The 13,607-nt window shown below is 46.1% G+C and overlaps 1 protein-coding gene across 2 annotated transcripts in view; it reads right to left on the reverse strand.

Annotated features, from left to right (window-relative positions):
* CEMIP (cell migration inducing hyaluronidase 1) overlaps positions 1-13,607 on the reverse strand; it is a 170,601-nt gene that overhangs the window by 10,646 nt on the left and 146,348 nt on the right. For both annotated transcript variants that reach the window (XM_035132099.2, XM_035132097.2), the window contains exons 15-20: positions 10,352-10,421; positions 9,121-9,249; positions 8,112-8,197; positions 4,830-4,961; positions 1,127-1,162; positions 862-1,017 (exon numbers count right to left, since the gene is read on the reverse strand). In XM_035132099.2, the coding sequence (XP_034987990.2) occupies positions 862-1,017; positions 1,127-1,162; positions 4,830-4,961; positions 8,112-8,197; positions 9,121-9,249; positions 10,352-10,421 (609 nt within the window). The remainder of the gene's footprint in view (positions 1-861; positions 1,018-1,126; positions 1,163-4,829; positions 4,962-8,111; positions 8,198-9,120; positions 9,250-10,351; positions 10,422-13,607) is intronic.

Genomic DNA, 13,607 nt, shown 5'->3' on the forward strand with positions numbered 1-13,607 from the left:
AAGTTCAACTCGGGGTCTCTCATGCCTTGGATCATACTTATTTGCTTGGCATTCTTAGAAGGAGCTCTGGGGGAAATGTTAGGTCACTGACCTAAAAAAGGAATAATATCCGCAAGCCAATCAAAAGCAAAATTTGAGCTTGGGCTCTGGTCTTTTAAGTGGTCAGCTGCTTTATTACTCATTCATTCATTCATTGCAAGGATAACATCCCCAAAACAGAGACTTAATGAGCTCCGAAATACAACATTAAACATAGAGCCATTAAAAGACATGAAATAAAAATGCGGCTCTTTGTCGGAGGTGGTTTTAAATTGGCCAGGACACTCCAGAGCCTGCTAGGCATGAAGCCAAACCCTAAATACCAACTCTGGAATAAGGGGAGGGGGTGGAGAAGATGGGTTGCATCCAACATAACGCAAAGTTAAGAGTCACTCAGCAGAATGCTTGTTCCATTGGTGAAATGTTTGGGCCTGTGGGACATGGTTGCACAAGAGAATGCACAAGTAGTTTGCTGGTAACTTTATTGTGAAGTTGTGCACTCTGCACAACAGGATTCCCTCTGTTGCACAACATAAAATTCATCTGCCCACTGGGCTAAGAACCCTTGCGCTAGCAGAAAGAGAATAATGGGCAAAGCCTACATACAGACCCTGTGAAAAGGTACTTTCTTTTGTCCACCCTCCATCTACCAAGATTCAGCTTGGTTGGATGTCCCAGTTCTAGTGTTATGAGAGTGGGAGGAAAACTTTTTTCCATTTTCTCAATCCACAGTGATTTGGGGTGGGTGGGTGGGGGGAAGCAAAGCCCTATACTCTCCTGGAAACCTGAACAAAATGGTAAATACAGAAACTTAAGACGCACTGGCCAATGGGAAGAGTCCGTCCGCTGTGGTCCAGGCCCCCAGGTCCCCAGACATCGTTGTCCATTGTTTCTGTCCCCGGGTTTCCACTTTCACCTACAAAGAGGCTGTTCTTTATTTCTTGCTTTGATCCGTCGTCGTGGGGGAACGTTCCGCCACTAGAAGGGATGGAATTGCACGTTAGCAGAAGTGCTTTGGTCAAATCCTGCTTTCAACATCTTATGCAAGTGAAAATACAGAAAACGTAGAAGCGCCAGGAGCACTTACCTGGCCAAAGTGAGCCCGATGCCATTATCAGCAAACCTGCAAGGAAAAGAGAACTTTAGAACAGATGCCTGGTGGGTCTTGGGTTCAAGACTGGGCTGTGACACATGAGAAACTGGGTCACCTCCTTTCAATGCAGGTTATTTCCCCCCCTCCCATTTATTATGTAGAAATAAGAGGCATTTGCTTTTCTTATGGTGCATAAAGTGTGCTTGAAAATGCACATATCAGTGAAAGCAATATGACAAAAATATTAGGGAAATGGGCTTTGCAAAAATTGTATATTAGGGACAAATTCACACTAAACGCTAATGAATTTTCATGAGGATGTAAAAATCTAAAACTGATGTGAAAATGTAGACAACTGAAGACTGGAAAAATAGGAAGCTTAGAGAAACAAATGGAAAGATTTGTCTATCCCTGCTCTGGAGTAATTCCACAGACTGCAGAAATGTCTCTGAACAGAGGGAAATTATCAATGTGACTTATTGAAAGCACAGCAGAGGGGCGAAAGAGATTTGCTTTCCCTGATGCTATTATGCCACAAGAGGGCAGATACGTCACACGACTACCGTTTGTACAGAATTCCTGCAGCTTCCAGGGCCGTCTAGTCAGTGTTGAAAGAGGTTGAGTGTTGCAATTCACATTAGCATATATTGTTCTGGTGTAATATATTACAGTAACAAATATTAAAATGGCTAGAAACCCCACGTCTATAAAACGCTAGGTTACGAGAGCTGGAGGCCGATTTGAACTTTGCCGAAATTAACTCTGCCAAAGACTTAACAACATGGAAAATACTTCTGTGCTCTGCCGAAGGGTTTGAGATATTAAGGGCTGCTTGGCTAGGAGGACATTTGGGGGCAGCGGGGAGACGGCAGCTAAACAGAAGAAAGTTGGAAGCAACAACGTGGCTGCAGTATTAGATAACCCTTCTCGGATTTTACTTATTTGTATGGTACTCTGGCTTGGTTCAGTCGTCGCAGAAAGCCAAACTATGGCATACCAGGACCACACAAACATGCTGGCCTCCAGAGAGGAGCTCACACTCACTTTATTCCTCCCGCAAGTCTTTTAAGGTGAGATTTGGCCTGGCATATTTGTCTGAACCCAGGATACTGGCTCAGCTGCCTCTTCCTCTACCACAATCCGTAGTTAAGAACAACCTTGGCTACATATCGTGGCTGGGCTTAGCATTACCTGCAAACGCAGGTGATAGTTAAGGATCATTAGTTCAGCACCATCAGCATGCATCAAAAAGCCATTTTTGCAGGTATTGAGTCCGGAGCACGGAAATGTCCAGGTGCGGTTGTCACCTGCAAACAGTGGCGTGAAATCAAAGCTGCATGGAGAGACAACTGTCAAGCCTCTGTCTCTTGAGTCACATGCGCCATTGCTCTGTCAGAATTAGCTGGCTATGCCCCTCTTTAGCTCTGGCTCTGCCCACTCCCTGCACCAATGGCGGCTGTTGCCCCTGCCTTCTGCGCTACCAGTCCCTGTGAGCACCGGCTGCCATTGGTGCAGGCCCCCTAACTTTGGGGTTGTGCCAGATAAATTGAATTTGTTGGGAGAGCAGTGTTCCCAGTGGCTTCCTTTCCCACAAAACCTGCCTTTCCCTGCACATTACTGCAGGGGAAAATGGATGAAAGCCTTCAGACATGTGACTGGTCGTCTCTCAAGTTGGCAGGTTGCAAACATGAGAGCTTCCTCTTCCCTTTTAACACTGAGAACCTGCAGCCCTCCCCCCCCCACCTCCACATCAGCCTCAACCAGCGTTGCCAATGATCAGGGACGATGGGATTTGTTGTCTGCCAACATCTGAGAGCGTGACAGGTTCCCTGCCCCCTGCTTTAGCTTCCCCTCCACTTCCACAGAGGCAGAAGTCATGGAAAGTTGCAGCTTCCTGCCTCTAGCACCTTAAAAAGGTAAAGGTAAAGGGACCCCTGACCATTAGGTCCAGTCGTGACCGACTCTGGGGTTGCGTGCTCATCTCGCATTATTGGCCGAGGGAGCCGGCGTATAGCTTCCAGGTCATGTGGCCAGCATGACAAAGCTGCTTCTGGCAAACCAGAGCAGCACATGGAAATGCCGTTTACCTTCCCGCTATAGCGGTTCCTATTTATCTACTTGCATTTTGATGTGCTTTTGAACTGCTAGGTTGGCAGGAGCTGGGACCAAGCAACGGGAGCTCACCCCGTCGCAGGGATTTGAACTGCCAACCTTCTGATCAGCAAGCCCTAGGCTCAGTGGTTTAGCCCACAGCGCCACCTGGGTCCCTGGGTCACCTTTAGATTCCCCTCCACTTCCACAGAGTCAGAAATCATGGAAGGTTGCAGCTTCCTGCCTGTAGCACCTTAGAGACCAACTAAGTTTGTCATTGGTATGAGACCAAACTTAGTTGGTCTCTAAGGTGCTACTGGAAGGAATTTTTTGTTTGTTTGTTTCAACTATGTCAGACCATAGTTTTGACTATGTCAGACTAGGGACGCGGGTGGCACTGTGGGTTAAACCACAGAGCCTAGGGCTTGCCAATCAGAAGGTCGACGGTTCGAATCCCTGCAACGGGGTGAGCTCCTGTTGCTCGGTCCCAGCTCCTGCCAACCTAGCAGTTCGAAAGCATGTCAAAGTGCAGGTAGATAAATACGGTAGGTACCACTACCGCGGGAAAGTAAATGGCGTTTCCGTGCGCTGCTCTGGTTCGCCAGAAGCGGCTTTGTCATGCTGGCCACATGACCTGGAAGCTGTACGCCGGCTCCCTCAGCCAATAACGCGAGATGAGCGCCACAACCCCAGAGCATGGTCAGGGGTCCCTTTACCTTTAATGTCAGACCAACATGGCAACCTACCTGTAACTAAAGCTTCCTGCCTGTTTTTGATTTGAAGCATGGTTTTGATATGACTCTGGAGCAGGTAGCAAAGGAACAAGGGGCGTAAGGGCCAGAGGCAGAGAAAGGCAAGGAGGTTAACAGAAGAAAGGCCGTAGCAGAAAGTTCAAGTCCTGGCATCTCCAGCTACGGCTGGGGTGGTCCCTTGCAGGAAACCCTGAACTGCCGCTGGCCTGCCAGTGGAAACAGTGCAGAGCTAGATGGATCAGTGGTCAGATCCAGTATAAGGAAGGATCCTAAGCTCTTAAAGGTTTTCTTTGCTGGATGGGGGAGGGGCAGCTTTGCAGCCAGGCAACAGACAGGTAAGACTTGCAGGGCACAACCTGACAATCTGGTCTCGGAGAAGGAGAAGACAGGAAGCGTCTGCTCCCATTTCCAGACTCTCTAACCGCCTGTTATTTACACAGTCCTTCTCCAAGCTGCACTGTCTTATGTCTTACCTCCCTGGCACTGGAATTTTTGGCAATAACACGCTACCACATAAAACAAAACCATTGGGCCCAGCTGCTTATATTTTATTTCAGGCTCAAGCAGAAAAGGTTTATTTAAAGCCCCTTTTCTGCCGCAGCTCATTGTAACGGGTCTCGATCACACACGTATGTGCACAAACAACTCGACAACCCTCGTGCTCAGGGGTTTGTTTCTGCAAGACGGCAAGGTGGTTTGCTTTCTTCCTGGTTGCCTTCCTTTGCGTTCATCTCCGCCGGATGAAAGATGCGGAGCGTTATAATAAACAAGCAACACAGCCCTAGCCACACAGCCCTCTGCTCGCCATAAACACCCAGCTGAACTCTGGAGGGTTGAACTGAGGCCACACTCACTGGCAGTCGTCCAGCCACACATCTCCTCCCCTCAGCCAGGCGCCGTGGTCCTGGTTCTTGTAAGCAATGAAGTGTCGGATGAGAGCAGGTTCTCTGGGCTTCAGAGGGTCAGCGTCCTTATGCGGGCTGTATCTGGAATTGCAACAGGTGGAAGGAAATGCTGTTAGCAACATGGAGAGCACTGGCCCTCGAGATTTCAGAGCTGGTAACATGGGGCGCTTCTATGGCCATACTGCATATTTATTTCCAATATTTACAGACCAATTTTCACCACGGGAGGTCCCCTGTCACCCCTGCGACATTCCCAGACCCTCCAAACGTCCCTATTTTCCAGATTTGTAGACGCTGTCCAGGTTCTGATTTAATCCTGGAATGTCCCGCTTTTCCTTAGGACGTCCATATTTTCATCACAGAAATGTTGGAGGGTATTGAGTTATGCAACTCCCCAAGCGCCAAGGAGATAAGTAACTAGACAACCTTTAGGAGACATTTGAAGGCAGTCCTGTGTAGGGAAGTTTTTTTTAAAAAAAAAAGTTTAATGTTTTATTATGTTTTTAAATATATTTTGGAAGCCTCCCAGAGTGGCTGGGCCAACCCAGTCAGATGGGCGGAGTATAATTATTATTATTATTATGTAAGACGTTCCTATTTTCATTGGAGAAATGTTGGAGAGGTATTATGCATTGCTTGTCCACTGAGAGGAGGCAAGGACCAGATAGGGACCCACAGAAAGATGCAGCCCACCAAGTTAGGCTACTTTCAGGTGTAGTCAAATTCTACAACTGAACATTGGATGAAAAGCCTGTGTGCTCCGAGCAAACGAGGCATTTCTGAAGATTAACCAAGACATTTGCTCTGGCCAGTTCCCTATCCAAGCTACAAAAACGTGTTAATGTCACGTCACAGCAACACAAAACACTTTCTTGGCGTTTTGAAGAGCTGTTGGAGGGGGGAGCAGCAAAAGGAAGTTGTAAGAAGAGCTTCCCCCACAGCTGCCACTCTGGTGGAAGAAAACGGAGGTAGCCCTGGAGGGGGAAAGTTGGGATGCTATCTATTCCTTTCAGCTGCCTTGGGCTGTAGTGAAAGGGGTTGCCCTCCGTGGATCACAATGCAGCTTGGACAAACACGGCGGATTAATAGTGTTACGTACAGATAACGCTAAAGAGTAAAGAATTAATGACTCAGCAAGGCAGGCAGAAGAGATTTGCTCCGTTTGCTGACAGATATGCAGAAAGCCCTTTTGCTTCACTTAATAAACCAACCTCTTGAGCTAAACTGGGAAACGGGAACCTGCAGAGTTCCAGAAAATTAACCTTATTTTGGCAGGGTTACCGCAATCAGATTGTGGCCTTCTCAGCTGGGGAAGAGCAATTCCCTGATTAATAGGGCTTGCCTTGCCTAAGTTGAAGCTACACGCGGATGCAAATATGGAGCTGGTCCCACAAATAACCTTCCCCGCTAGAAATGAGTCACGGTAAGCTAGATGATTATCCAAATTAAGGTGAGTTGTTTCAATTTATGGACCAGAGAAGCGGACATGGAGCAATGGAGTCAAACTTCAAGAAAGAAGATTCCACCTAAACATTAGGAAGAACCTCCTGACAGTAAGAGCTGTTCGACAGTGGAATTTGCTACCAAGGAGTGTGGTGGAGTCTCCTTCTTTGGAGGTCTTTAAGCAGAGGCTTGACAGGCATATGTCAAGAATGCTTTGATGGTGTTTCCTGCTTGGCAGGGGGTTGGACTGGATGGCCCTTGTGGTCTCTTCCAACTCTATGATTCTACCTCAAAAGCTTAAGGCAGAACTTTAAGCTACTGATGCTAAAGAAATCAGCTGGTTAGAACAGGGTGCTGATAAGGCCAAGGTTTCAGGTTCGATCCCCATATGGGATGGTTGCATATTCCTGCATTGCAGAGGGTTGGACTAGATGATACTCAGGGTCCCTTCCGACTCTATGATTCTATGAATACTCTGAACCCATGACACAAAAGGGCAGAGTAGAAAAGCCAGACCTCAGGCGCAGAGCATCTTCTCTGCATCCCGAAGGTGCCAGCTTCAATTCCCAGCATCTCTAGGTAGGGCCATGAATGTGCCAGGCTTGAAACCCCAGAGAGCTGCTGCCCGCCAGTGTGGGAAGCAATGAGCAAAATGGACCAAAGGTCTGACTCAGAAAACGGATATGAAATATTGAGGGGGGCAGAGATATCAGCAATACATTCCAGACTTATAATACAAATCATTACATAAAAAAACCATTGGCATGGATATCTTCCAGGGGGGTGAGCTGCCTTTCCAGCAAACCTTAGTTTGTAAAGCTGCTTTATTGTATTGTCAATTTATAGGCTGGCAGGAGGAGGGATTGACTTAACTTCTGCTTTAATAACTTAAGCAATAAAATAATACCAAGCAGAAATAACTTTTATTTTATTGATATTTTTATGGCTCTTTTGTTGATTTTATCCTTGTATGTTGCACCCCGGCTTGCTGTATTTTTATAAAAATGGAAGTGCAGAGTGTAAATTCAAAAGTAAATCCGCAGGGAGAGGTTTAACACTGAGGACTAGAAGAGAACCTGGTGCAGGTATGGCAGGGGAACAAGGTAAGGACTTAAAAAGACTGGCATTAAATCCTGCTGGGAGAAGGAGTTGGCTGAAGGAAAGTTAACAGCATTTAAAGGACACATTGGGACGTGGGTGGCGCTGTGGGTTAAACCATAGAGCCTAGGGCTTGCCAATCAGAAGGTCGGCGGTTCGAATCCCCGTGATGGGGTGAGCTCCCGTTGCTCGGTCCCAGCTCCTGCCAACCTAGCAGTTCGAAAGCACGTCAAAGTGCCAGTAGATAAATAGGTACTGCTCCAGTGGGAAGGTAAACGGTGTTTCCGTATGCTTCTCTGGTTTGCCAGAAGTGGCTTTGTCATGCTGGCCACATGACCTGGAAGCTGTACGCCAGCTCCCTCAGCCAATAACACAAGATGAGCGCCGCAACCCCAGAGTCGGTCACGACTGGACCTAATGGTCAGGGGTCCCTTTAAGGGACATGACTATTCCCCCCAAACAATCCTGAGAACTGTACTAAATTACCCAGAATTCTTTGGGGGAAATCACATGCTCAAGATGTGGCTGAATGTATATGGATCTGTTGCAAATCTCCACCTCCACGCAGACACATAAATATCCACCAAACAATTAAAAGGTTATAACGGTTATGATCAGCATTCATTCCCCAGCCTGAGCTGCAAAAAGAGGACTTTACTTTCCAAATAAAACCGATCAAAATCAGATTACCTCCCTGCGATCAGAGTCAGGATGGGCCTTTTGTCCTTGGCAGATGCTGGCGTTGTTTTAACTCCATTGTCAATGATCATTCCAGCCTGGAAAGAAGGGAAGGGAGGAGGGATTTTGTCAGCCAAATCCTTAGGAGGGAAATATATAAGCATGCAAACATATATACGTGTACACACGTACTTTCGATGCATTCGCTTTACACCAGCAAATGAATGTGGAACATTGTCTAGCACAAAGCACATTGTACCATCATTTTGTTTTAATGCACCTGAGGGTTTGAATGTTTACCAGCTCTCCATAATAACAAGCTATGTTAGAGAGCAGAGGTGAGGAGCTTCTGGCCCAGGGTCCAAATGCGGACTTTCCAGGCTCTCTATTTGCCCCTTGAGACTATTCCCCAGGCCAAGCCCCCTACGAGACCCACTATGTGCCTATGAATAATTGTTTCAGCACCTACTTGTTCCCTGTTCACCAAAAGGCCAAACTACACAACGCATTAAAGGAATAATTTACCCCCCCCCCCAGCATGTCTAGTTTCACCCCCTTGGGGGTATCCAGCTACTGGACACATGAAATAAATTAATGCATTTAACACCTTGTCTAGTTTGGGCCCTAAGTGCAGTACTCATTGTGTCTCACACACGTTGGTTGCTGCTTCAACAGATCTCGGCATTTGAGAAACAGCACATGTTTGTCTGTGCAAGCCTATTTAGTGAAACTTACAGATACAGACAACAGCGTGCAACAATCAGCTGGGATTTAAAAGAGAAAAAGGCCTCTTTATCCATCACTCTCCTCCATCTAGAGCCAAAAGTTTGAGCTAACTAAAAACAGCATTTGTTTATGAAAATGCTTGAAGTGGGGCAGGAGGAGAATGTACGCTGTTGATATTATGGAAGCAGGAACGGTGGCCAATAATGGCTTGACACACAGATTGGAAAAGTGGGGGTGGGGGCAGCATTTGGAAAAAGAAGATAGGAACTTGATTTCCAATTGCATGTGTACTCACTCGATAGTTCGAATGTGCCCGATTGTTATAGAACGTCCCCATTGGAATGTGCTCAGAGTAGCCAGGGGGATACATTCCTGCAGAGAGTCCCGTCGGTACGTGATGCAAAACAAACCAAAACCCGGTTTCCTGCAAGAGGGAACACAGCAGATTCAGCCTATGCCAGACTTTGGATACGTGAGATGTTAAAAACAGTAAAAAGCAGAAGCTTGCACATTGTTCCCTCCAAAGCAGAAGCTTGCCCTGCCCCACCAAAGTACAACCATTCGTTTCGGGAATTCTGCCAGCACAAGAATTGCCACTTCTGCCAGGGAACTTGCCCTCTGCTTTCCCTGTGTGTGTCCCATGGCCTCCCCAAATCGGCACTTAAAGGTTGGGGACAGGGGACGGGACCCAGAACAGCGATGGGAGATGAGAAGTGGGGTTGCTATATTTCAAAAAGTGAAAAACCAGGACACCCCGGACGTATGCCAGCCCGATGAGTGGTGGGTGGGGAGTTCTATTACACAGCCAAAAGTCCTCGCACTAATGGATCGGGTCACTGAATGCTAACAATTGTGCTCCGAGATCTAAAAGGTAAAGGACCAAAGGACAAAGGTAAAGGACCCCAGTCAAAGGCGACTGTGGGGTTGTGGCGCTAATCTCGCTTTCAGGCTGAGGGAGCCGGCGTTTGTCCACAGACAGCTTTCTGGGTCATGTGGCCAGCATGACTATACCACTTCTGGCACAAAGAAACACCATGACGGAAACCAGAGCGCACAGAAGAGCACGCAGAAACGCCGTTTACCTTCCCGCCAGAGCAGTACCTATTTATCTACTTGCACTGGCGTGCTTTTGAACTGCTGTGTTGGCAGGAGCTGGGACAGAGCGACGGGAACCCACCAAGGCAGGTGGAAAAGAAATGAGTCAGGATTTTGTTTCCACCCCAAACTGTATTAAGGCATTGTGCCTGGTTTTCAGAACAGCCCCAAACAGCTTTTTGTTTCATCAGCTCCCTGAAGGGTTGTAGTGGGGTGGAGAATTAGAATCCCAAGGTTATTCCAGCTGGAATAATAGAATTGTAAAGCTGGAAGGGACCCTGGGGGTCATTAGCAGAAACCCCTGCAATGCAGGAATCTCAAAATGCAGTGCCCCATCCAATTTGAAACCATACCAGACCCTGCTCAGCTCTGCAAATGTGCTAGCAATTTTATTGCTGCACCACTAGGCAATTGTTTCCCTTTGTACTCACTTCGGATCCTGCAGCTGCACAGTTTATAAGGTTGTTGTGTGGGTTGGCCAGCCAGAAGGTAGAGACTGCACTGTTGGTTAGATAGGAAAAGACAAGTGTAAACAAAACAAACAAAAACACACAATTCCCAAATGGAGTGTGCAAAGGGCCGGGCATTACAATCGTGCCTTGGAAGTCGAACAGAATTCGTTCCAGAAGTCCGTTTGACTTCCAAAAAGTTCAGAAACCAAGGCATGGCTTCAGAAGCCGAGGAAGCCCCATCAGATGTTTGGATTCCAAAGAACGTTCTCAAACCGGAACAATCACTTCCGGGTTTGCGGCATTCGGGAGCCAAAACGTCCGAGTACCAAGGCATTCGGGATCCGAGGTACGACTATATTTATTTAATCAAACCAAGCCAAGTTATATAACCAAGCAGAGAAGTTTTCCTTTTCAGAACATGCGGTAGTAACTTCGATCTCTCTCTCTCTCACACCACCACCATGGAAAATAATAAATTAATAATAAATTTTTATTTATACCCCACTCTCCCCAGTCAAAACTGGGCTCAGGGCAGCTCACACCAATACAACTACAATAAAACATAAAAAGCAATTAATTAATATACAGATTAAAATACAATATTAAAATTTAAAATGCAGCCTCATTTTAAGTAGTCCATAAATCCAAGCCATGAGGGAGGAAAACACAGGGGTCAGACTAAGTCCAACCCAAAGGCGAGGCGGAACAGCTCTGTCTTGCAGGCCCTGCGGAAAGATGACAAATCCCACAGGGCCCTGGTCTCCTGTGAAAGAGCGTTCCACCAAGTTGGAGCCAATACTGAAAAGGCCCTGGGCCCTAGTAGAGGCCATAGAAAGAGCCTTAGTAAAATGGCAGGACACCTGCTTTGCCTGCAGAAGGTGCGGGGTTCAATCCCTGGCATCTCCAGGAGAGCTGCTGCCAGTCAGTGCAGACAGCACTGAAGTAGATGGACCCATGTTCTGACTCAGCACAAGGAACCTTCCTGTGTCACTGTTATAGCATCCTTACAGCTGTCACACTTGCGACACAGCCCTGCCTTGAAAGCCTTTAGGAATCGCAGAAGGAATTTCTATGGTTATGAAACTATCCTATATCAATTATATTTTATGCCGCGATGAATGTTTCCGCATACGAGTCAGCAAAAAAGGAAGCAAAGGAAAACCTGAATTTCCTTGGGGTTGCCTTAAGTAATAACCTGGTTGAATTTTTGTGCTTTCATGGTACCTGAAATGCCTGAAGGATTTAAAGGTACTTGTCTGGCAAACAGCTTGCCTTTCATGGTCACTTGCTTTGCCAAGTCCTGGCTGGCACTGAAATTATCTCGCATACTGCCTATTTTCCCAGGATTCACATGGCTATTAAAACATAATGCCATAAAATGTGTCTGTTTCCAGCCAAACTCCCTTTTTGAAAAATATATCGTTTTGCTCAAATCTCATACACAATCCTATGATGAAATTGAGATATAGTTTGCATGTAACACTGAGCCAAACCACAGCTAGGAGTGGGATGTGTGAGCACAGGTACTTGCAAGGAAAAAACACACACACCTGCTTTGCTCCTCCATTATTTGGCTTGGTGTTCTATGCAAATCTGGGCTCTTGCCTTATCTTGATCCAGATAAGTTACAAGCTGTAGCTAAGGTTTGCTCTTGACTCATGGTTTGTCTTAGAGCATGACAAACCACAAAACCAGCCATATTAACACATGGCTTAGCTCACAGCAGCAGGGCTGGAGGAGGATTAAAGCGGCAGAGATTTTTTCCTGCAAGTATCTGGATGCTTGCACAATTATACATAGCCATACTTAGGCTTAATGTTACTTGCAAAACAGCCCCATTAATTTGTTAGTCTTTGTGGCTGCCCATGTAGATCACAACACATTTTTCGTCGCAGCCTAGGGTTGGATCTACACTCAGGAATAAAACGCTATAAATAAGTCAGAAATTAAATTGTTATAACAAAAGGGGGGAACACTATGGAAAATTGCTTAGATATTATTATTATTATTATTATTATTATTATTATTATTATTATTGCTCTCTGGTGCCACATGTTTATAATGTGATGAGTAACAAGTAACCGAAGGGGTTAACTGTGTACTGTGAAGCACCTGACCACTGAGGAAGATCATATTACAGAATGTGCCAGAAGTGTTTCTGTGTGTATCAGTTGGTTTCGTTTTTGCCTGGGAGACGGTCGCAAGATGTCTGCGCTCTCACCAGGTTGTTTGTTATTTTCTCTTTAAAATAAACTCCAGTAGTTATTAGAACACCTTGGACTCTGTGTGTTCTTAAGAGGCTTTTTATCCAACGGCTATACAAGCTTTCGCTGTGTGAGAGAAGAAGAAGGCTCTGCTGTGTGTTTTACTGCCAGCCCGGGTCTACGGAGCAGAGACGCTAGAGAAAGCGTGCCGGGCGGTAAATTAGTGGCTCCTAATTGAGTCATAAACAACTCAAAGGAGTCCTATATCCGTCACATATAATGCATTCAAAATGCTGCTTCTTGACTAATGTAGCTGAGTCCCAGGTATACAAGGCCTTTTTTTTGCCACCGTTTACTGTGACATACGCTTTACTGTGACATACGCTGTGGACATCCCCAACATTGAAACACTGGTATACCTGGGTTGCCATGCAATAAATAATAATTTACACATTATATTCAAGCTTTCATACAATGCAAAAATCACTTTCAGGGATCTAGCAGAATATGGCGGAAGAACCGCACTCATTTCCATGTTTAATTGCTTCCAGAAAAAAAAATCAATGGGAACAAAGTGATGAAAGTCAGGGAGCTATCCCAGCATACATTTCTTTCCAGCAGAAGCACACATTTATGGAAAGGGTGGGGGAGCAGCGACGTCTAATGGCGTTTGTTGTTGTGTCACACTACGTCCACAGGTGTGAATGCAATTTAGCACAACATGCTTGTATATCGGTCAAAAAGTCACAGTTCCCTAACACAACAAGTACTGCTGTGTGAAAGGAACATTAGGAAACAGGAGAAGCGCCAGCATTATAACCAGGAAAACTCTCGCTTGAGTGTGTACCCAAGTCTCTCCCCACTGAGACTTGAAGGACTAAAAATGCTTCGTTTTGGCTGTAATTCTCATGGGGGGAGAGAGAGATGCAATTTAGAAGTTTAGTGGAATTTAGATGATTTCCCTTTTCAGGCAAGGTATAGGCATAAGAAGCTCCCCAATGGGCTGTAATGGTACACTAAGATACACCTGG

The sequence above is a fragment of the Zootoca vivipara genome, chromosome 14 (assembly GCF_963506605.1).
Source record: "Zootoca vivipara chromosome 14, rZooViv1.1, whole genome shotgun sequence".
Taxonomy (NCBI): Eukaryota; Metazoa; Chordata; class Lepidosauria; order Squamata; family Lacertidae; genus Zootoca; species Zootoca vivipara.